The sequence below is a fragment of the Tiliqua scincoides genome, chromosome 5, assembly GCF_035046505.1.
Source record: "Tiliqua scincoides isolate rTilSci1 chromosome 5, rTilSci1.hap2, whole genome shotgun sequence".
Taxonomy (NCBI): domain Eukaryota; kingdom Metazoa; phylum Chordata; class Lepidosauria; order Squamata; family Scincidae; genus Tiliqua; species Tiliqua scincoides.
The window spans coordinates 75488321-75513798 of NC_089825.1; the positions used below are offsets into that span (position 1 = coordinate 75488321).

Genomic DNA, 25478 nt, shown 5'->3' on the forward strand with positions numbered 1-25478 from the left:
GGTTGGACTGAGCTGTAACAGTACAATCCTATGCATGTAAGCCTTCAAAGAAGTACATTCAGTGGGACTTAGTCCAGATAAGTGGATATAGGATTGCAGCTGTGCAACACAATCCTTAGTATTCTTACTCAGAAGTTGATTGTTATAAATATTTCTGAAATAAATTCACCACCACTCACTCCTCTGAAGTGTGTTATGAAATATGGGGTGTAGCTATCACATCTAAAGCAATTAATTAAATACAGGCCAATGAGGAATACATCAATAAGAATGGTTTGGTGGTACACTATTATTATGTTCTAGAACAGTGATTCTCATGGACCCACTTTTTAGAATGAGAATCTGTCAGGACCCACCAGAAGTGATGTCATGTCCGGAAGTGACGTCATCAAGCAGGAACATTTTTAACAATCCTAGGCTGCAATCCTACCCACACTTATGCAGGAGTAAGTCCCATTTACTATCATTGTTAAAAGAATATACATAGTAGCTTGTTAAAACTACAGGTCTGTAACATTTCCCCAAATGCAGTCACGTGTCATGGTAGCATGAAGTGTAAATATTAAAAATAAAATATTGAAATGAATGAGTACCCACCCACCCACTATGATTTTACATTAATAAAATATTATAATAATATTAATAAAGGGCTTCCATGCCATTTATTGCATTTATTTTGTCATGTGTGCTCTTTTTGTATATTTCTTGCAATGCGCATATTAGAAAACTGGATAGACTTTGTAGATTTTATTAGAGGTGTCTATAAATATATATATTTGTGTAAATGTATCTTCCCTCCCCCACAAAAGGAACAAAAATCAAATAAAACGGAAAGAACATACACCTGGTCATGGCCATAACCTGGATTTCTAACAGCAAGGCTGAATTGGTATACTTTCAAGCTTAGAGCAAATGCCTTGAGATGGAACATGACCCCTCTGAAAAACTAGGTCAGCAGACCCACCCCTACCAGCATTTCCATCTGCTGGGATTAAATGTTCAGTTTATTTACCATGTTCCAGATAAATGTGGATAAATACCCTTCAGATAGTCCTTCATAGTGGACTTTGAAAGGCATTCAAAGACATAGTGGAAAGAAGACATTCAGGAAGCTCTCAATTTATGCAAGGGTTATGTTACTGGAAAATCACAAATATCTTTTAAAAGTGTTAATTAAAACGCCTTCTCCCATAGCAGGGGTGCCCAAACCCCGGCCCGGGGGCCACTTGCGGCTCTTGGGGACTCCCAATCAGGCATGCAGGGAGCCCCTAGTCTCTGATGAGCCTGTGGCTCTCTGGAGACTTTCTGAAGCCCGTGCTGGCCTGACACAACTGCTCTCAGCATGAGGACAACTGTTCGACCTCTCACCTGAGTTGTGGAACAAGGACTCCCTCTACTGCTTGCTGTTTCGCATTTGTGATGCTGCAACGGCAGCGAAGGAAAGGCCAGCCTTGCTTTGTGCAAAGTCTTTTATAGACCTTGAGCTACTGCAAGACCTTCATTTATTCATATAAGTTCCATCTCTAATATATTCATTTATGTAAATTTATTCAAATTTGAAATATAAATTAATTCTTTTTTTTCCTGGCCCCCGACACAATGTCAGAGAGATGATGTGGCCCTCCTGCCAAAAAGTTTGGACACCCCTGTCCCATAGGAAACAATGGGATTGGTGTGGGCAAGGGGAAGTCATTTAACACTTATGCTGACTACTGGTGACTTCTTGCCCAAGATGGCATAGGGGAAGGGTTGGTGACTGGTGACACCTTGAACATTCCACGTAGCGGTTTCATGTAGATATTAAGGAGTATGGGAGCAAGATGGAACAGAATCCAAAGAATCTTCCTGTGTGGAAGAACAGTAACTACTCAGGGCACCCAGCATGGAAAGCCACTGAGAGATCCAGAAGAATGGATATGCTACCCCTCTCTTTCCTTACAGGTCAGACTAAAAACGTAAGCGTCTGATAGATCTCACTACATGACCAGCTAGCCCAGCATCCAGCTTCTCACAAGCAGATCCTGTAGGCAACAGTCTTCTTCCTTCTGTTGCTTCCTAGCAGCTGAAATTCAGTGGCATACTGCCTTTGAACCCATAGGTTCAGACTAATTGACTAATCCTCTGTGAGTTTATCAATTCCCTTTTAAAACCATCTGAGTTAGTGGCTATTACTGAATCTTATGGCTCCCAAAGTGACCAAACGAGTTTTTGTCCTTGAACCCAGGCCAGAAATGAGTTTGAAAGGAATCCAAATGATCCATTAAATCAAAAGCATCTGGAGTTGACTTGCCACAGCCCCCTTGAACCTTTGGGCCAAGAATGGTTAATTAGAAGTTGTCCTAATCACACTTATATCATGGAGATGAGAGAAAACTATTTTAATAATGGTCTTAAGACTGTTCTTCAAGGACAGCTAGCATGAGTCCTTCACAAAAAGTTGCATTAATAGTTGCCATTCATTGTAGAACTTTACAGCCTTCCAAGTGACATTTTAAGACCCTGAAGGCTGAATACATTTGAGTCCCCCCTTTCTTTCTGTCTTACAGCCCGATCCTACTCAAATCCCTCCCGTCAATGCAGCTGTGCCAACAAAGCATGCAAGTGTGGCAAATACCACATGCTCTTCCTGCCCAGGAACACCCTATTTCTTCCCATCCCTGCCTGTTGTCACACCTACCATTGTGGATCCTCTGGTGGGCCTCCTGCACTGGCTGTGGCAGCACACTCAAAATGGCTGCCATGTTATGACAGTAGAATTATGTTCTGCTGTTGTAAAACCCTGCATTACTTGCAGTGTAGTGTTGTTCTTTGTTATGTGGCCCCATCCATGACTGGGGCTTAGGGTAGTCATCCCCATTGCTTCCTTGGCAAAGCCTTCACTTGCCTATATAGATGGGGTCAAACAAAATGTCTGTAAGTTTACTATTATTATTAAGAATATTAGGTCACAAAGTGGTTTACATAGCTGGATAAATTAATAAATTTTACTTTTAATAAATGTACAGAAGAACATTTTTGAAAGGTAGAATGCTGTATCAGGAGGGGTGAGAAAACTGGGCCTTCCAAATTTCCCTCTTCTGCACAACTATGATGTGCTGTAATTTCTAGCACTTCTTGGTCTTCTCGTTGCGTGTGTGTGTGTGTGTGTGTGTGTGTGTGTGTGTGTGTGTGTGTATTTTAAGGCAGCAGTTAATCTATTTTTGTTCCTGCCTCACTTTAGCACCTCTTTCAGTAAGAACAGGAATAGATAATAATTAAAAGTTTGTGAGAAAATAACTCCAAAGTGAAAAAAAAAATCTGTTTATTCAAAATATATTTCCTTTTGTTGGAAAGTTAATTTTTTTCCTTTTTCTTTCCTTCTAGACTTATATTTGGCACACTTTACCCTGCATATTATTCTTACAAAGCTGTAAAATCAAAGGATATTAAAGAATATGTAAGTAACACTTCTGGGATTATCCTGTGGTAGCAGTCATAGGATCATTAAGATAAACTTAGGTTTTTGTTTGCAAAATGCCTTCTAATGCTTTTTACTGAGCCCTTCAGAAAGAGTGAAGAGCTTATGTGCTTTAGAGTTTCAGATGTGATTTTTCTGCATTCTTTAGTTTCAAATTGTCACTATGGCATCTTCCACTTTAATGTTTCAAAGAAGCTGTAACTGCCAAGATAACAGATCTCTCTTTTTAAAAGTTTTTTTTTTTTTTTACTTTTGGATAACCTGGAAATGACTCTTTTAAATTAAAACAACAACAACAACAAAACCTAGGTGCAAGATTTGTATTCTTCCAAATTGTTCTTCTTGCACAAGAAGTAGGGATTTTTGTAGTCCCTCCCCCCCATTGAGGGACTCTTCAGAGCAAGATGACATGCAGTACAGAGGGCTGCACCAGGAAAGAGGTGTCTGCAAAACCAGCCCTTGAATGCGTGAGCAGAATGACTTCACATACAGTCCAAAGTCAGAAATGAAATTGAATGGTGATTTCTAATGTTTGGAAGGTTAGATGTTGCAACACGTATAGGAAACCACATCTTCCTAAATAGTGGCATCTGTGGATGACATATATTTGACAGGCTGTTGTCCTTAAGTTTATTTTAGGATTCCTCACTGTAGATTAATTTTAATCAGCAACCTTGGTCCTGAATGGGTATTATGGGAGAGTCTTGAACATTTAGCAATAGTACAGAGCACAATGTAGACAACCATTTTGTCATGACTTTCTGAAATCCTCTCGTGTCTGTTGTAGTGATTGCTTGCGGGGACAGAGTTAATGAGCAGTTGTTTCTGTTAATGTCAAGAAAATGACATATAAAGTTGTAATTTCCTAACTCCATTCTGCCAAACTTCGCACTGCAGCTTAAGATAGGATGGGTCAGCCAACTGTTAATCAAGTAATAGGAACTAGGCATAAGAATAGAAGATGAGTCCTGCTGGAGCAGGCCAAGGGCACATCTTGTCCAGTTTCCTATATATCAGCCCACCAGATACAACAAGGTACCTGTATTCTGCTGCTACTCCATTGCCTCTGGCTTTTGGAGGTAAGCTACCTTAAACCTGGGGGTTGCCTGCAGTCATCGTAACCTGTGATGCACTTTTCCTCCATATATCTGTCCATCCCCATTTAAAGGCATATAGGCCAGGTACCATCACAACCTCCTGTGGCAAGGAGTTCCACAGATTCATAGGTAAAGAATTATTCACTTTTGGTAAATTTTCACTTTTTCACACTAGGTAAAGAAATTTTCACTTTTGACTGTTCTCACCTTCCCACCAATAGTATTTATTAGATGTCCTTCTGGGCTATGGAGGTGGGAAAATAACTCCCCCCTTTATTATCCCATGCACAATTTTATATATCGCAATCATGTCCCCTCTCAGGCACTTTGTAGACCAGGGGTGTCAAACATAAGGCCCAGGGGCCAGATGTGGCCCCCAGAAGCTTTTTATCCGGCCCTCAGGCTCTCCACTGCTGAGGTGTTACCGCTGAAACAGCAACCAACATGAAAATTGGGCTTTCTCAAATCTTGAAATATGATCAAGATTTGCGTATTTTCTCTTCTGTCATTTGCAGTTAATGAGTTTCTATATGAGAACAAGGTCTGATTTCTGGCCATTAGCTGCTCAGTTTGGCTGTACTTGTCGTAAGAGGCGACTGAACAGTCACCGGCTAGATGGGACTCCTTAGCCTGGGAAGGCAGCTCATCTGAGAGAAGGAAAACTCTGATCCCAAACCTCCAGTGCCTTGTGGCTACATCCAGTTATAGAAAAGGCTTCAGGATTCAACCTCTAGGCTTCCCTGAGGCAGTTCATGGCTGAACACAGTCACGTTCTGGCAACTCCTGCAAAACCGCTGGAACCAACTGTATTCGCTTCTGCCTTTCCATTGGACCATTTCAGCGACGTGGAGAGGGGGGATTTGCTGCATGGGTAACAGTCTATCCTCCATATCTACTTTACCCAAGCTTTGCGCACTAGAGAGGATACTCTTTTCCAGAACCACCATTCAGAGCTCAATACCATAGTCTTCCAAGACTGAAGGATGCCAACAACAACATCAGCTGCTTAATGATATCACTTTCTGCTTAATGACATCACTTCCGGCCCTCAGCAGAAGCCCTGATTGCTAACTGCGGCCCTCTGTATGAAATGAATTTGACACCCTGTTCTAGACTGAAGAGCCCTAAATGCTGTAAGCCTTGTAAGGCAAGTACCACAGCCCTCTAAGCATTTTGGTCACTCTCTTTGGAACTTTTTTTAATTCCATTATATCCTTTTTGAGATGTGACGACCAGAACTGGGTACAAAATTCCAGATCTGGCCTTACGATCAATTTGTACAATGGCACAATATTATTGACTGTTTTATTCTTAATCCCTTTTTAAAATAATCCTGAGCATTAAATTGGCCTTCTTCACAGCACATTGGGTTGACCCTTTCATCGAGCTGTCCACCATCACCCCAAGTTCTCTTTCCTGGTCTGTCACAGACAGCTCAGAACCCATCAGCATATATGTGAAATGTTGATGTCCTGCTCCAATGTGTGCCACTTTACACCTACTTATATTGAAGTACACTTGCCATTTTGCTGCCCATTCTCCCACCTTGGAGAGATCCTTCTGGATCTCTTCACAAACCTTTCTTCACCACCTAGAAAAGTTTTGTGTTGTCCACAAACTTGGCTACCTTGCTGCTTATCCCTGACTCTGGTCTTAATGAATAAATGGAAAAGAACTGATCCCAAGTCAACCCTTGGGGTACACCTCTTTTCATTTCTCTCCATTGTGAAAATTGGCCATTTACACTCATTCTCTGTTTCCTGTTCTTCTGCCAGTTTCTAATCCATAAGTGAACCTCCACTCTTGTTCTCTGATATTAAATATTAAGATATGAAGTATTGGATTATTTAAGGCATTACTTTAAAGCATTTTGTTTAGACATTAAATGTGAAGACAGGTAATTTTGCGGTAGCCATTATTTTGGGGTCATTGAATAAATGTATATGTACATCGGGTGTCTTCTGAGCCACAGCTAACCAGAATATGACCCTGAAGCAATGGCATAATGTACGTGGAATAAAATCAGTACAAGACACCTGAAACCATGATAATTATATTTGGAAGGCAAAACTAGATGGATGTTGAACAGCCAAGTTAAAGTGTTTGAGAGCTCAAACTATATTACAAGGTGGAATCATAAGAATATCGTGCAATAGGAGGCTATATAAGGAGCAGCAGCAGTCATTGTCTAATTTATTTTTAAAAAAATGTTTATGCCTTGCCTTTCTTCTCCCAATAGGAGGGGGCTCAAGGACATCTTAAGGACATGTTTTACATTTGCATACTTAACTCCCTGCTCATTGGAACATGGCCTTGGGTTTAATTCAGGACTCCTGATTCAGTAGTATGTGTGCACAGGATCATCTGTGGCACAGAACGATATTGTGGGTGGAAATCTCACTTACATCACACTGAAGTTGATGGTTGGCTATGGTTATCTGTATCCTGGAGGCATGACCTGAGCTGAACAAAAGTCCATAGATGCAAATAGAGGTAGTCCCTTGCACCGTTGCCTCTTTCCATTTCTTAGAGCTAAATTGAAAGATAGTTGTAGGTTCTAGACAAGAATGTCCACCAAAGTCTCAGTTCAGTGATTCATTTAATACTTTAATGCTCAATTACAAAAATAAAATTTTGTTCATACAAGTGACTACAAATTGAAATGAGGAAGACTGAGGAGTGGTATGAATTTGAACACTTATTTGTATGAGTGAAAGGATTTGATGCCCCGTGTAAATGCCCCTTGTTCATTGTAATTGGAATTAATTTCATATTTACCAGGGTTTCTCATGCCCCATGATCATGTGTAAGCCACTCTTCATTACCTATCCCTGAATCCAGACATTTTGCTGTTGAAGGTAGAAAATACAGATGTATCCCCCTCCTTGAAGAGTAAAAATATAATACAGTAAATAACTGCTACCCTTTGCTGGTAACACCCCTGCCCAGACAACTACCTGAGACAGACCTGCTTCTGCCTCCTTTTGACTGGAGAGGTAGAGGGAAATTATCCAGAGTACTTGCCTTGGGCCCATTTGCAACTTATATGTTTATAATCTGTTTGCACTTCCTTTGCAGGTGAAATGGATGATGTATTGGATCATATTTGCTCTGTTCACAACAGCAGAGACGTTCACAGACATTTTTCTTTGCTGGTTTGTATCCAATCAGTGTGCATGCTTATTGAAAGAAAATGAGGAACATGTAAATGTTGTTTGTTTGCTTTTTAAAGAAGCAAAAAGCATAAGATTTGTTGGTGTTCAATAACACCAGGTGCATCGGATATTTGCTTTGGAAACTGGGCATTTTCTCTGCCCAAAATGTCACATTTGGGTGGTGCTGTGCAGAGTAGGGAGGGGATGGAAAATACTTTGCAGAGAAACAGTTTTGTGCTCATTATTTTCCCCATTGCACTTCCCAACTTTCCTGGGAAATTCCTTCCCCACAGGAACAGCCTGACTGCACTAACTTGGTATGAAAATGTGTGCAAGAATAACCAGAAACCAATAAACAGAAAAAGACCAGTGTAGAGCAGTAGTCAGGAGGAAGAACCATTTAGAAGTTATTGAATAGTGAAAACTTGTTGCAGTGCACCTCTGTATGGCTTGCCCACATGTAAGGAAGCACAGTGGATTCTGTATTGGTGGAGTTGTTCATTTTATTGTTAAGGAGAGTCAGGGAGGACACATGAAGGCATTTGACAATCCTGTTTCACATTTAGGTGCTCTCATGTAGTTGTGTTACCAAGTATAGATGAGACTGTCATATTGTGCTTCTCTATGCATAGAGAAGGCCTGGAAGCCACTCTTGAATATGATGAAACTAGAGGTGAGATGTCCATAATTATGAACATCTTCTGATCTTATATAAATTTTGAATTATATTTGTATATTGTTTTGATGTATGTATATGCCAATAAAGGTTACAACAACAACAACAACAACAACAACAACAACTAGAGGTGAGGTGAATTACGAGAGTCTGTGATTCCACTGTCACCTCTGCTGACATCTGTGGGTTGCTGAAAAAAGAAACCTCACAAAGATAAACAGACTATGGTGACGAGATAACCACCATTTTTTGTAATTTGAACAGGGACAGAGAACAATCTGAGTGGATGAGTTAGCTTTTAGGACCAGTTTTGGACACCTGGGGACCTGAGACTAACAACATTTTTAACAAAACGAGAAAAATCTCATTTGATGCAGTAAAATAATAGACTAGAAAAAAGTGGAGTGGGGGGGGTTGTTAGGCTGTCCCTTGAAAGAAACCAGGACAGATTCCACATGTACCAGGCCAGCTATCCAAGAAGCATATCCCCTGCTAATTGGGTAAGAGGCACTTTTTCATGTGGGTGCTCCTTTTTTAGCAGGGGGAGAGTAACTGGCCCACCTCACCCCAGCACTGTCTGTTCTGGTGGCTGTCTGCTGGTATTGTTTTGCATCTTTTTAGATTGTGAGCCCTTTTGGGACAGGGAGCCATTTAGTTATTCGATTTTTCTCTGTAAACCGCTTTGTGAACTTTTAGTTGAAAAGTTAATAATAATAATAATAATAATAATAATAATAATAATATCTGGGTATAACGCAACCATTGGGCTTCTCCAGATTTAAAGGATGTGACAGCTTTCCAAGAGTTTTAGCCTATTTGTGTAAAGCAAATGTAACAGAAAAAATGTAATATGCCTTTAATTAATACGTGTACAAACTGATGTTCTAGATTTGCATCCTGGTTTAAATAAAAAAAACACAAAACACCTGTAATTACAGAAGAGTTCGGTTGTCAAATGTAAGGGACATCTATACGTCTTTTACAGATTTGTAGTTTTGTTTTCCTGTAGGTTTCCATTTTATTATGAACTCAAAATAGCTTTTGTAGCTTGGTTGCTGTCACCATATACCAAGGGCTCCAGCCTTTTGTACAGGAAATTTGTACACCCAACACTGTCTTCAAAAGAAAAGGTAATTATGAATGTTTCTTTGTACATTATCTGCTTTAATTTCTCAAGGTCGAGCTAATTTTGCTCCTTGTTAACATGTAATGTGTTGTGTTTACTTAGAGTGCTCATAATTTAATTCAGAAAGACTTGCTTTCATGCATCACTGGAAATATCAGTACTAAAAAATCATATGAACAGGAACAGTAGTCAACTAGATTTGGACAATGATGGCAAATTGCTTCTGAAACTGTAGTTACTTCTAGGAATAACACAGTTACAGGTGTCTTGAATTCAAATCAGAACTATCAGTGGTTACTTTAAGTAACTTCTGCTTGTAAGGATAAGTACGTATTGAGCAAGAGATGGAATTATTGTGAACAATATTGTGAATATTGTGAATGTTGGATCAGGTCATGGGTCCATTGAGTTCAACATTTTGTTTCCAAGAATTGCCAGCCAGATGCCACTGGAAGCTCACCAGAGTGATGATAAAGTTCTTGTGTTCTTTATCACCATCACAGGAGGAGGCTATCCAAAGATAGACGGCCTCTGTACAGGGAGGATTCATTTCATTACACTGGCTATGGATAGATGTATCATCCTTGAATTTGCCTCATCCTGCTTAAAAGTCACCTAAACTAGTGGCTTTTGCCACACATTGCTTGAAGAGCATGAGCCCCTAGCTGTCCTCCAGGCATAATCCAGTGCAAAGCCAACTTCTTCAGGTTGGGATATGGATTGTCTGCCCTTGGAACAGACCCTAGGCAGTTTTGAGGAAATATGCAGCTCCAGGCTCCCAGTGACCTAAGTAGTATTTATTATTCTAGCAATTATGATCAAAAATTATAAAGCAAGACAACAAAACCATGCTAACCGTGATTCACAACCTGATCCTATTGTGCTGCTGCACCGTCAGAATGTACATTCCACTAGTAGCAGCTGCTGAAAAGTGGCTGTAAAGTGCTGGATGCCAGCACAAAATGTTGGCACGCTTCTGGGAAGGCTGGAGCTTTCTCTGTGTGCTGGCAGACCTCAGAAGGCCCACTGGAGCAGGTAAACCTGGCACGGGGGGGGGGGGGTGGAATGGAGTGGGGGAGGGTGGAATAGGGCAGTAATGGGGCGGGGAATGGGTGGATCAGGTCTGGGAGAGAGGTGGGTTTGGCGGAGGTGGCGCACAGCACATCCAAACCCCCTTCCCAGGCCTAATCCACCTGCATGGATCAACTTGGTCTTGTGTCACATCTGTATGTCACATTATCTTGGGTGAACAGTAAAAATATAATGTTGGCTTGATTATTAGCACTGGACATGATCCTTATCTCTGATGACCTAATCTGTAGACACTGGAGTGTGCTTTAGAGTCAGACTAGACCTATCTTTTTCACTTCTGCCTGTTCATTTATGAAAAGGGATGAAAGTCTGTTTTTCTCTTTAAAAGATGTGTGCCTTATTTTACCATGTCCCAATGCTGATACAACAGAGTATGGAGAGAGGGGAGGGATCTCCTCTCCACTTACACACTTCTTTTGATGTAAAAATCCCACTTTCTACCCCCAGTATGTACATGAGTGAGGGAGACACATAAATAATCAAACATGGCTGCCCCTGTCATGACTGGTTTGATCTTCAGTGTCAGTGTCTGAGTGCAGGGATGCAAAAGTGCTGTGGAAGAACTTTAAAACTAATTGTTTTTGGAGATAACAGGCCAAAGATGAAAGAGGCGAGGTGGTTTTTGCTTTCCATTTGAATGTTTTTGCTTTTTTCATCTTGTGTGGCAGGAAATAGATGATTGCCTAATTCAAGCAAAAGATCGAAGCTATGATGCCCTGGTGCATTTTGGGAAGCGGGGGCTAAACGTTGCTGCCACAGCTGCTGTGATGGCGGCTTCCAAGGTAAACAGTGGGACAATGCAGGGTATGGTGTTACATTAGCATCACAATTGTATGTTGTCCATGGGCAATGGGGAAAATGAAAGGGTTCTGATTTATTTCACCTATGTATAGTCCTCTTGCAGTAAAAAAGATTGAGAAACGCCTAGATAGAGCAGTGAAGAAAGCCATGGGAAGGGCACTGTTCTATTGTAAGGACACAAGTACAAAAGCATCCAGATGTCATGTTTAAGACATTGACCCTTTGAGATAACTGACAGCAAACTGTGTGCTTATGTTCACAATGGATAATTAGAAAATAGTGGTTGCTACCAAGAATAGCTGCATGTACCGAACTAAGAAATTGGCTTATGTTCTTTCTAAGACTGGCTTCATTTTATTTTCTTGAGCATTAACATACACGTAGCATGTGTTTTTTTTTAATTAAAAAAAAATTAGAAATAGGTGTTCCACAAAATATACCCATAACAGTATGTGTCATCAGCCTTGCCCCCAGCAGAGATCTGAATCTGTACTCTAAAGGAGGACCAGCTCAGAAAGTTGAGAATTGCAGGAAACAGAGACATACGCACACACACCTGGCATACACAGAGACATACACACACACCTCATCTGATTGTATTCTCTACTGCAAACAATATACAGTGGAGACAGAGAAGCAGTACACTGTAAGATTCCAGCCCAGACCTTTTCCATTCCCCAGGAAGGAGGTGGTACCTGAGGGAATAGTCAGAGCCAGACAGTATAGAACAGGGGTGCCCAAACCCCAGCCCTGGGGCCACTTGCGGCCCTCGAGGCCTCTCAATGCGGCCCTCAGGGAGCCCCCAGTCTCCAATGAGCCTCTGGCCCTCCGGAGATTTGTTGGAGCCCACACTGGCCCAATGCAACTGCTCTCAGCATGAGGGCAACTGTTTGACCTCTTGCATGAGCTGTGGGATGAGGGCTCCCTCCACTGCTTGTTGTTTCACATCTGTGATACAGTAGCGGCAGCAAAGGAAAGGCCAGCCTTACTTTGTGCAAGGCCTTATATAGACCTTGAGCTATCGCAAGACCGTCATTCTTTCATATAAGTTCATCTTTAATATATTCATTTATGTAAACTTATGTAAACTTATTCAAACTTTAAATGTAAATTAATTATTTTCTTCCCCGGCCCCTGACATAGTGTCAGAGAGATGATGTGGCCCTCCTGCCAAAAACTTTGGACACCTCTGGTATAGGAGGACTCCTTTACCAAGGATTCTGTCAGAACAAGTTGTCTTCTCCCTGGGACCTGTCCAGGGTTCTGAAGATTGTCTGTCTACCTTTGATTCGTGCTCTGCCTTGAATCCTTGGTATGGACCCATAGTTCCAGCCTTTTGGTCTGTTCCTTTTGTTCCCCGCTCCAGATCACTGCCTGACCTTCCTTAAGGGCGAAAGCTTACCCAGACTGGACAGTGTACAACACAGAAAGAACCCTGTATTTCTTTATTGGCCTTAACATTTTGGGAGAGGAACTATAATAATTTGTATGAACTTCTAAATTTTGGAGCAGTATTGGGTAATTATTACAGGTCAACTGCAATTGTTAACTATTTTTTACCATTAGGGTGCAATCCTATACACATTTTCCTAGGAGTGAGCCCCATTGAATATAATGGGACTTTGAGTCGACATGCATAGGATTGTGCTGTGACTACATTTCTGATTGTTACACAGTGAACTGTTGGCATAAGGTAGTCCTTTCCCATTCTCTGTGTCTAATGGGGTCTAATGTGTCTAATGTGGCAATGGGGTCTAATGTACTTCTTGATACAAACCTCAGGAAGCAGTCCTTTACATATGAATTGCATTGCTAGCAAATGTAATTAATCTAAGTTAATTTTTCCAACCAGTGTGTGTTCTAGTCAGAGAAGCTTTTTCATTTGGATTGTAAACTTGGGAAGATGCAAAAAAAATGATTTGAGCACAAATTGTGAAAATAATTGTTAGGCTTATTATGTAAGCAGCTGTTGTTACCAAAAGAGCTGGTTTTAGGGGAATGTACACAGCTCTATTGGAAAGTGATAAGCATATCAGCATCATGCAGAGAATCCCCTTTTCCTCATAAAAGAGACAAATAACTTCCAATAAAAATTTATTGCTTTATTAAGAAAGAATACAAAATAAATATTTGTTTCACCCAAAAAGAGTTGTTAGAGAACTATTGTAATGCCCTAGCCAAATATAATGAGTGACCTATATTGGTGAGTGCACTGCAGTGTAGTGAAAGTGTATTTGGTGTATCTGAGGAAAGGAAGGACAAATACCAAATATAAATACAGACAGGATATGCAAAAAAGGTTTATGAATTTGCATTCAACTGGAGACACAAAGTGAGATTATCTCTTTCCTCCCATGATGTGTGATGGGGGAGTCACATACACAAAGAGTTTGAGGCTTAACCAGACTTGTTTAAGGAACATGGCCTATATGCCAAAGTTATAGTGTCTTTACAGATTCCTGAGGGTGGACATGACTGAGACCTACAAAATTATGCAGGAGATGGGTAGAGTGAATAGAGGGATGTTTTTCTCTCACACACAATACCAGAATCGGGACATCCACTAAAATTGAGTGTTGGAAGAGTTAGAACAGATGAAAGAAAATATTTCTTTACCCAGTTTGCAATTAATCTGTGGAATTCCTTGCCGCAAGATGTGTTGATGGCATCTGGCCTTGAAGTCTTTAAAAGGGGATTGGACAGATTTCTAGAAGAGAGGTCCATCACAAATTACAAGGGTATGTGCAACTTCCTGGTTTTAGAAATAGGCTAGCTCAGAATGTCAGGTGCAAGATAGTAGCAACAAGATGAAGGTATCTTGTTGTCTTGTGATCTCCCTGAGGCATCTGGTGGGCCACTGTGTGATACAGGAAGCTGGACTGGAAGGGCCTTTGGCCTGATCCAGCAGGGTTCTTTTTATGTTCTTATTATGCAGAGATGTTCAGGTAAAACAGTTCATCTTGCACATGCATTGATGTTGGCATATGAAATTGTGGCAATGTTTCTTAGTATCATAGTCTATATTATTCTTTATTACAATGTGAGGACATAAAGTAACACAGGAATGGAAAGAAAAATAAAGAAGAAAAACCGGGAAGATCCACTTGTAACACTGCGGGAGGCAGACAGCAATTAGAATTTGAAAATGGACAAAACAAAGTGATGATCTAAGAATATAGTACCATTATGAACTCCCAATTATAGTATGAGAGGAGTTGTATGCAGTTTGCAAATACTAATGGACTCAATTTTAAACCTCTTTAACTATGGAAAAACTTTATTCCACTTTGCAAAACAAAATGAAGCTCAAAGAACTTATACCTACTGTAAGATGGTAAATCTATAGCAGAATTTTACATATTAGTGGAAGGCAGATATTGTTAATGCTCTGACCAAATTTTTCTGAGCTAAGAAAATCCCTGTAGAAGCCTCTCTCCTAGTGCTGTTGATATTGCTGCTTATGCAACAATCTGCTCAAAAGCTGCAATGAGTTCTGTCATGCTCTGAGTCTGGTAGTTGCTTGGTGAGGGAAGGTGCTATTGCTGCTAAATGCCAAACCAGAAGGCATAGCACTCACCTGGCAACATGAGGCCTTACATCTCCAAGCACTATTTGGGAAGAGGAATCTTGAGTCTGATCTCCTCTGGGTCAGAGCTACATTAATGTTCCAAGTCAGGGTGGCATTGCAGAAGCAGCTGTAAAACCTCTCGCTGCCTGAAAGATGCTGGAACACTGCTTTCTTCTGTGTGACTCACAGTTCCTACTTCTTGGCTGGACAACTTCCCTGCTGCATTAGAAATCTTGACACTTGCTAGATCACTGTCAGTTCCAAGTTCTGGGTGAAATCCTTTAGCAAAATGCTCTCCATGTGCCCCCTCCAGAGTTGGTCCATGTTTTCCTTGTCCCTGTCACCACTGCCTACCACCAATTGGTTTTTCTCCGTGTGCATCACCTCATTGGTTTTTCTCTGCACAACCACACAGAGGAAGAAGGCAAGGTGGATGGAAACTGATGCACCTTCTTCTTCTGCCACTGTCTGCACAATTAAAGAGAGTAGGTAAACAGGCATTGACAATAAGGAACAGAGCAGGGCTTCTGTCCCTCTGGGAGTTGGCTGTTGACCTTCTGATGCTATATAGAACCTTGGCAGGTGCCCAACCCCTGACACTTGGTCTGTCCTGGACTCACAGAGAATCCAAGCCCAAGGTTGGGTAGAATGCAGCATCCTAATGCTCTGAAGATGTGTAAAGGTTTGATCTGTTGAAAGCCTTAAAAGTATTTCATGTCTTTTTATCTTTTCCCTCAGGGACAAGGAGCTCTATCAGAGAGACTCCGGAGCTTTAGTATGCAAGATCTCACTACAATTAGAGGAGAGAGCAGCAGCACTGTGACTCCACCAACTCCTGCCCCATCAGTTTCTGTGCGGACAAGTAGCAAGAGCCATCCCAAAACTTCCAAAAGTGCATCAGAAAGTATTGGATGCTCAGGTCAGTGTGAGAATTGTGAGGGGATCTTTAATCTTGAAGCAGTCATTTTTCTTCTCTTATTACATTTCTTTAACATGTATAAGAACTGTGGACAATATGATGATATGGAAATTTGTAAACCCTGGAAGTTTTTGGGACATCTTTTTATATTTAAGTTAAAACAATCATTGAATAGGTGTATTTTGTCCCAAAGGAAACAGTGTTGCAGGATTCTTTACATAAATTTGTTTTTAAAATCCAAGTGAAGCAAAGATTATCTCTCATAGGGCACACTCCTAACTGGCACTTATGCTGGCATAGGAGCTCCAGGAGGGTCGCAAACGTGCCATGAAGCATGTTTGTGCCTCCGTGGGAGGAAACTGCGTCGGCGCATCTAGATGCGTCAACGTACGGAGGCTGGCAGTAGCCTCCGTGGCGGCTTCCTCCCTGCCGCTTGTGCCAGCGGCACACCGACGCAAGCAGTGAAGGTAGGCGTGGGAGGGCAGGGAGGAGGGGGGAGGGGGGAGGGGGGCGTTTCTGGGCGGGGGGAGGGTGGGTGATGTGCGGCCCGGGGGCAGGTGCGTGGGGAGCTGGGGGCAAGGCCGGGACCCATCGGTTATGCCGGATCCCAATCCCCATCCCCGGGGAGAATGGAGTGGCTTCAAGCTGCTCCGCTCTCCTCGGACTTGTGCCACCTCCAGAAGTGGCGCAGGCCCAAGGAGACCCATTGAGGACAGCAGCCCTTACCCAGGGGTAAGGGGAAGAGTTTCCCCTTGCCTCTGGCTGAGCCGCTGCTGGCCAGTAACCCGCGTTGGATGCAGCGCAAGCCTCCTGGCTTGCCTGCTCCAGCGCAGGTTTGGATTGCGCCCTTAGAGAGAGAAAGAGAGAATGAATGTATTAAGACAAACACAAGAATTCGGTCAGTTCCTGTTTATGCTCAGATATGGGGAGTGATATGCTTGGGTGGAATACTGCAGGTAGCAACACCAGGGAAGTTAAACTACCGCTCTTCCCCGCTGTCTCCTCAAAGTATTGATTGCCATATGTGTAATGATTGAAGAGTTTACTGAGGACTTGTACTTCCCCTAACTGTGTTCTTGTGTACTTCTGAATGCCTGCCTCATGCTTTTGAGAACCATATTAAATTAAGCTAGTCCAAACAATAATACATTTCTCTGTTATAGCTTCCAGAGCTGTGGTAGCAAAACAACAAGAAGTCTTTTGACAACTTACAAACCAACAAAACACATTAATTGTAATTCATGAAATCTTATGCTACACTAAATTTGGTAATTTCTGAGGTACAACAAGTCTATTGTTTTTCCATGTTCTGTTTCTTTTCTTACAAAGCCATAGTTCTGCATGACTTAGAACGCAATCCTAACAAGGCACTCAGCCAGAGCGCCAAGTCCCTTGCACAGGCCTGGGAGGGTTACAAACGTGATGTAAAGCATGTTTGTGCCTACTTCTGAGCCAACTGGGCCAGCGCACGGACATGTGCTGGCCTGTGGAGTCTGCATCCAGCCTCTGTAGCACTGACAGATGGTAAGTTTGTGCTGGCTGAACTTGGCCGTTGGAGGAGTTTGGGGGAGTGTAGGGAGGGTGAGGAGGAGGCATTTTGGGGCAGGGAGAGCAGGCGGGCCCACAAGCATGCAGTGGGAGAGGTGGTGCAGATCCGAATAGACCCATTCTTCTCCCTGGGGTAAGGGGAAGTGTTTCCCTTTGCCCCAGGCTGAGCCACTTACAGCCTGAAACACTGGCTATGGGGCAGTCCTGCTGGCCTCCCTGTTCCAGTGCTAGTTAGGATTGCAGTGCTAGAGTTTTTACTCTTGCCACAAAGGTTTAAGGTGCACTAGCAGTTCCCAAGTTGAGTTGTGGGCCTTATTTAAAGAAATTTCAATTGAGGGACTCCAATGCCTGTGGGTCAGACAGTTTGGTGACAAAACTAATGTACAGTACTTGTTCTGTGTGTAGAATTGTAGTAGCACTAGTATGAAAATATTAGTGGCCCTATAGAGGCAAGTGCACTTCTGGGTACACAAGTTCTGTCCCATGTGTTGGATTTCTGAAAGAAAAATAATGATTTACTTCACATGTATGGTCTCATCCTAAACATAAAAAGAAATGAGTCCGGGGGAATGGCATTTGAATGGTCATAAAACAGAAAAGCACTCTGATTATGTGAAAAAGTGTCTTTCCTTCAAATTACCGCAGGAGTCCAGCAATGAAGGGAACAAGCAACTTGTCAGGTTGTTTCTTGTCCCCATCTGCCCCTCTCTGGTGCTGCATTTGCTGTGGAAAGAAATGGAACAGGTTATGTATAAGTTTATAATGTAAACTGTGTTAGGCAGACCTGCATTTAAACGTTACTACATTTGTGGAAGCCATGGGAGCTGCAAATATAGTTAACTGAGGGCCCAATCCTATCCAGTTTTCCAGTGCCAGTGCAGCTGTGCCAATAGGGTGTGCACTGCATCCTTTGGTGGGGAGGCAGTCACAGAGGCCTCCTCAAGGTAAGGGAACATTTGTTTCCTTACCTCAGGGCTGCATTGTGCCTGCACTGGTGCTGGAAAGTAGGATAGGATTGGGCCCTGATTTGCAAAACAGCTTACTGTACTGCCGCTAGTAATCTTAAGCGCTCTATAAAGTATGATGACAAATGCAGACTAACTGTGTGAGAAAATACCATACTCAGTTTTGTGCACTAGTTACCAGCTCCCTGAAATTCAAAAGGACATTTCATTTTCTGTTCAGTTTCAAAAGTTTCTGTCCTTCGGCTTCTCTTCCTGTGTGTTAATCTAAGGCCACCGATGTCTGCTGACCAGGCACCCACAACTACTCACTGCAGCTGTCTTGCTGCCTTTAAATGGAGCTCTCAAGATTCAGAGCAGCAGGCAGAGGGTGCATACCTTTAAAAGGATTCCCAGTGTTTTTTTCTCTGTAACCTGAGACCTACATCTTCAGGTGGGCTGCCTGCATTAAAAAAATTAATTGAAGTGCTGCTTGAACATTTTTTTTTGAAAAGTGAAGAAGCAAATCAATATTCAAATGAATAAAAGGAATCAATTTTAAAAGAGATGCAAGACCACTCCAGGATTGGGGGGAGGCATGTTTGTGACATTGCACATGTCCACCCAATCAGTATGTGTGCACCTGGCCTGATGTCAGAACCAGAATACCCAAGATAGCCCTAGAGATAAAATCATGTTTCTATCAGGGCATAACATCAGTACACAGTAGGGCCCACAATACTTTTAGGGGCCCACAAAAAATGTTTTAACGTACTTTATAATCAGAAGAAAACAATGAACTTTTAGGGTCGAAGAAAATGTTTTAATTTTTTTCTTGCATCAGAAAAATATGAAATTTCTGGGGCCCATGAAATCTATTAAATTTACCTAAAGCAGGAAAAAAAATAAAATGTTGAAGTATTTGAAGTTATATCAAATATAATTTTAATATTGATATTATTGTGGTGGGAGGGGCACATGAAGGCAAATATACCTAGGGACCACGAAAGTCATAATGCGGCCCTGATATGGAGTGTAGAGTGGAGTATTTGGTCGTCAACTTGGCCAGGAACTTGCACAAACAGCAAAAGATAGTAAACAAACAAGAACTTCCAAGCAAAATCATCTATTTGGGTCACCGTTCCTGCAGAATTAATTTAAGTTTTTGCAGATTCCTGAAGTAGCTGGAAGTACCTGGAGTCTCTCTCTCTCTCTCTCTCTCTCTCTCTCTCTCTCTCTCTCTGTCTCTTTAATCACTAAAGATTTTCAGTTGGGTTTTTTCCCACATGGAAAAATTCAGTAATTCAAGACAGTCACCATTTGATAAAATGCTAGTCCTCTTATCCACCCTTAACTATCTCAGTACCTGTTGTCACAAGAATGGCTGGTGGATAGTTTTCCAGAGCTCCGGGTACCTGAACCGACCCACAGATCTTCCCCACTGTGAGAAAGTTGAGGGAACATTACAGAAGCTCCCCTTCTTAAGAATAGGTTAAGTTCTAGGTGCCTATCTGCAAGTTGTTCTGTTCTTCAGCCCAACGTCACCTTTATCAGTAGTGAACATGTTGTGAAATATGGAACAAAAAAAACCCCAAACATATACAGTTTAAGTCCTCTATACTGTGTCGTCTTACCTTCAAAAGCAGGCCAACAGGGTTTGCTGGGGCTGTCTGGTGAATGGGAATGCTGCAAATGGGTGCTAATATCAACTATAGACATATGGCCAGGCAATTTTGTATCCTGAGAGTTCTTAAATTGTATACTGTATTCTTAAGTAGGGAAGCTTCTGTATTGCTAAATTTGTGTCCCTAAAGCCAGCAAGCTAGGAAATGCCTGAGCTTTACATACTGAGATCTGAAGATTTTAATCTTCTGGGGGCTCTCAATTAAGATACTAAAGCTGGAAGTCGGGCTGCAGCCTGTTACTATACTGAGTCTGTCTTGAAAGCAATCAGATCTGCATGGGGATTTCTGTTCCAACTGCTGGTGTTTAAAGATCATACCACCTGGCAAGCTACCAGTTTAAAAGAGAGCTGACAACTGGACTGAGACAGAAGGCAACATGGGAACTGGCAAATAGTCAAGGAGAAGAGGTCACGGACCAGGTTTGAGAGAGACAGATTTTAGCAAAGGAAGGTGAACAAGCAGATAAATCCAGTGCACAAAACTCAACAAAATGGCAGTGCTTGTGTGGGCTGGTAAAAAACACGGGGGTTTGCTCCAGAAGAATGTGTGGCTATGGGTAGTCTAGCTGTTCTTTATTTGGATGGATGGATGTAGCCATACAACTTCAGAATGTAGTTTCCTGACATCACCCTAACTTGCAGCCTCATTGGAAATCAGCTGAGCAATCTGTGCTTGGTTTTCTTCCTTTAGGTGTACTTCTCTGTTTAGGGCTGCAAGAGATGCTTCCTGTGTGCTTACATCATCCCATATAACCTACACTTAGATTTGAAGTAATAACTTATTCCAGGGCTCTCACCTCCTAGCATGGCTTGAACATACTGGACTTTGAGTTCTCCATCTCAGTTGGTTGTTTTCTTTCTTTATTGGTTTAATTGTTGATTTGATTTGTTCTGTCTTTGCACTGTTGTGTTGCTTGACACATATTTTCAGACAGACTTAGTAAATATGGTGCTTTACAAAAAGTTGAACATCTCAGCATGGTTCTACACTGTCTCAGTCACTCAAATAATGTTTGTTTCTGTCACACCCAAGGTGTGCAGAGGACAAAATGTAGAGGGGATTATTAAAATATTGTGATGATGCCAATAAAGGTTGTCGGAATTCAAAATATTGTGCAATTACATCAGCCTACACATAACCATGCATGCCACATTCTATGGTTCTCATGGACACCTAGACCCTACCACATGAAAAGATGAGTGCACACAACCTACAAACATCATTCTACCAGCTCATCCCAGAAGAAGCACATTTACAGACAATGCCCATGAAGGTCAAAGGGCTTAATTCTCCACAGTATTTTGCATTCTTCATTGGAATAAATAGAGAATACCTAGATGATGCCTGTAGGGAAAGGGTTGGGTTGGCTGGTGCAAATTAATATGCTGTGAACTACCTTGTGTCTCTTGAGGGAGGGTTAAAGTAAAAAATCTTTAATTTTTGAACAAAATCTCCAGAATAAATAAATAAAATGTGCATAATTCCACCCCTTTCCGCTATTTCTTGGCGCTTATTGCCTCTGGAAGATTGCCAAGTCACAATCTTGCAGTGAAGGTAGAAACCACAAAGCCCCTCCTAACTTTTGGCAAAGTAATGTTGCTTTAGAGCCTCTTTCTCTCATTAGCCTCTACTTGCCTCCATTTCCTGTCTCCTTTCCCTGTCCATTTAAGTGACTCAGGTTATGCTCTGGGTTCAATATCTTAAAGGACTACCGCACTGCCAGAACCAACTATATTTTCTTCTATGACATCTCTGCACTGCCATTGTGAATTCATTCATGCAGGCTGCTCAGCTACAGGCCTGTATGGGCTGTAGAGGTTGGATGTGAACTGGAGGAAGAGTCAGTGCCCTCAGAGGGGGTTATCACATATTACATTGCTTCATTCTCTTTAAATAGATCAGTTCTGAGACATAGCCACGGCACACGTAGAGACGGTGTCTGCTAATAACTGCCTTGCTAGTATTTCCAATAAAAGGGAGCATCTCTGCTTACTCCCATAATGTTAGCTATGCGGAATGGAATAATTAGGTCTCGGACAGAATCCAGCCTCTATAGCCTCTCCCAAACGTGTGTGTTGATTACTTATTTATGCACACTTACACAAATACTTACATTTATGCACACACACACCCCTCCAGGACAGATTCACCCAGGGCAACCAACAACAACAGATTAAAAATTGCAGTACAGTATTAAAAACAGAAGAGTAGCAGCCAGTCCCAAACTGCTATCTAAAATCAACATGGAAAGGCTATACAGAACAGATCAAAGTTTTCCCATGCTCCAGTAGGCCCTGTCCAAAGAAAATAAGTCATGACTAAATCTAAGTTGAAGTTGTTGTTCAGAATATTTACATACTACTTTCCATCCAAAAATTTCCTTACCCATTCACCTTGCTCCTATCCTCTTGCAGTCCTTTTAAATTTAAGGGGACCGTGGTTCCTCACCTTTAAACTTAAAGGGACCAGAAAAGGAAGGTGCAAGATGAGCAGATAGGGAAGCAGATTATTACTGCCTGTATTATTTTATTATTTTATTAATTTATACCCGGCCTTTTTGCCCAACAGGCACACAAGGCGGATTACAACACTTTAAAAAATGCAAACATTAAAACAATTAACGACAATTTACAATAATTAAAAAAAATCTAAAAACAAACAAACCCCGTGGATTTTCATATAAAAGCAAGAACGCCAGCCAGCCTGTCAACAATTAAAAGCTTTTTGAAATAAAAAGGTCTTCAGTCCACGCCAAAACGTTAGCAACGAGGGAGCAGTTCTCAGTTCTAAGGGGAGGGTATTCCACAGTTCGGGGGCCACCACCGAGAAGGCCCTCTTCCTGGCCGCCGCCCCTCTCACATCTCTTAGTGGCGGCACAGTCAAAAGGGCCCCCCCAGATGATCTAAGAGCACGGGCAGGATTGTAGGGAAGGAGGCGGTCCCTCAAATACCCCGGACCCGAGCCGTAAAGGGCTTTAAAAGTCAAAACTAGCACCTTGAATTGGGCCCGGAACAGAACCGGCACCCAGTGTAGCCGCCGGAGCAATGGCTCAACAGAGTCAAACCGACGTGCCCCAGCAACCACACGAGCAGCCGCATTCTGTACTAGTTGTAATTTCCGGACCGTCTTCAAGGGCAGCCCCACGTAGAGCGCATTGCAATAATCTAATCTAGACGTCACTAGGGCATGGGTTACTGTGGCCAGGTCCGTGCAGCTCAGGTACGGTTGCAGCTGGCGAATCAGCCGAAGCTGAGCAAAGGCTCCCCTGGCCACCGCCACCACCTGGGACTCTAGGAGCAGCTGTGGATCCAGGAGAACCCCCAAGCTGCGGACCTGCTCCTTCAGAGGGAGTGCAACCCCATTCAGAGCAGGACAATAGTCCAGCACCCGAGCTGTGGATTTCCGAACCAAGAACACCTCTGTCTTATCTGGATTTAATTTCAGCTTGTTCGCCCACATCCAGCCCCTAACCGCCTCCAGACAGTGATCCAGGACCCCAACCGCCTCCTCAGAATCAGGGGGAAAGGAGAGATAAAGCTGGGTGTCATCAGCATACTGATGGCAACCCACTCCAAACCCCCAGATGACCTCTCCCAGTGGCTTCACGTAGATGTTAAAAAGCATGGGGCATAAGATGGAACCCTGCGGCACCCCAAACCTAAGAGGTCGGGGTGCCGAACAGGCATCCCCCAGCACCACCTTCTGGGATCTGTCAGCCAGGAAGGAGCGGAACCACTTCAAAACAGTGCCTCCAAGCCCCAACCCGGCTAGCTGGCCCAGAAGGACACCATGGTCGATGGTGTCGAAAGCCGCCAAGAGGTCCAGCAGGACTAACAGGGTTGCACTCCCCCTGTCCATCCCCTGGCGAAGGTCATCCACCAAGGTGACCAAGGCAGTCTCCGTCCCGAACCCCGGCCTGAAGCCAGATTGGAATGGGTCCAGATAATCTGTTTCCTCCAGTACCCTCTGAAGCTGGGACGCCACCACCCGCTCAATCACCTTGCCCAGGAATGGAATATTCGAGACTGGCCGAAAGTTGTTTAAATTAGTGGGATCCAGGGAGGGCTTCTTCAGGAGGGGGCGAACCATCGCCTGCTTCAAGACAGGCGGGAGCACCCCCTCCCTCAGAGATGAGTTCACCACCCTCCCCGTCCACTCGGCCAGCCCTTCCCGGGCAGCCCTAATTAACCATGCTGGGCACGGGTCGAGCAGGCAAGCAGCAGGTCTCACACTCCAGAGAATCCTGTCCACATCCTCAGGCTCTACAAGCTGAAAAGAATCCCAAATAGCAGGATAGACAGGTGCCCCGGGGACATCACTAGACATGCCCATAGCGGTGTCCAAGTCATGCCGAATCTGATCGACCTTTTCTGCAAAATGTTTTGCGAACTCGTCACAGCGAGCCTCCGTGTGCTCCTCCCCACCAGTAGGGGGGCCAGATGTAAAAGGCTACGAACCACACGAAAGAGCTCAGCTGGACGGTTCTCTGCAGATGCAATGGTGGCAAAGAGGTGCGCCCTCTTTGCTGCCACCACCGCCTTAGAATATGCTCTCAACTGGGCCCTAGCCTGTGTACGGTCAGATTCAGTACGAGTCTTTCGCCACTGACGCTCTAGACGTCTGCCCTGCCGCTTCATCATCCGCAGCTCCTCAGAAAACCAAGGAGCCGCTCTGACTCTGCGACTGGGCAGAGGATGCTCGGGAGCGATCTCATCCAGGGCCCTGGCCATCTCCGTATTCCAGAGATCGACCAGAGTGCCAGGTGGGTCTCCAGCTCTGGCAGCAGGAAAATCCCCCAGAGCCCTCAGGAATCCATTTGGATCCATCAGCCTCCGAGGGTGGATCATAAAATGTGATCCCCCACCATTGCGGAGGTGAGAGGCCGCAACAAGCCTAAATCCCACCAGAAAGTGATCTGTCCATGACAAAGGAGTGATCTTAATATCCTCCATCTCCAGATCACCATCAGCCTGCCCAGCAGTAAACACCAGGTCCAGCGTATGTCCCGCATCATGCGTTGGAGCAAATATTCTTTGAGACAGACCCATGGTTGTCATGGAGGCCATGAAATCCTGAGCCACAGCTGTTCCCGGGGCCTCGGCATGGACATTAAAGTCCCCCAACACCAATAGGCGGGGGGACTCCAGCACCACGCTCGAGACCAACTTCGTCAGCTCAGGCAGGGAATCTGTTGGGCAGCAAGGCGGGCGGTACACCAACAGAATCCCTATTCTGTCTCGCCCTTCCAACACAACACGAAGACACTCAAACCCGATGGACCGCTGAACAGGGTTTCTGGTAAGACGGATGGAATCCCGGTAGACCGTTTCAACCCCGCCTCCCCGCCCCTGTAGCCTTGGCTGCTGCAGTACCTGGAAACCCGGTGGACAAATCTGGGAAAGGCTAACCCCCC

At 43.3% G+C, this 25478-nt stretch overlaps 1 protein-coding gene across 1 annotated transcript in view; it reads left to right on the forward strand.

The window, feature by feature from the left end:
* REEP1 (receptor accessory protein 1) overlaps positions 1-25478 on the forward strand; it is a 64905-nt gene that overhangs the window by 20050 nt on the left and 19377 nt on the right. The window contains exons 2-6 of the mRNA XM_066628402.1: positions 3364-3436; positions 7633-7709; positions 9395-9515; positions 11272-11385; positions 15711-15891. Coding sequence (XP_066484499.1) covers positions 3364-3436; positions 7633-7709; positions 9395-9515; positions 11272-11385; positions 15711-15891 — 566 coding nt within the window. The remainder of the gene's footprint in view (positions 1-3363; positions 3437-7632; positions 7710-9394; positions 9516-11271; positions 11386-15710; positions 15892-25478) is intronic.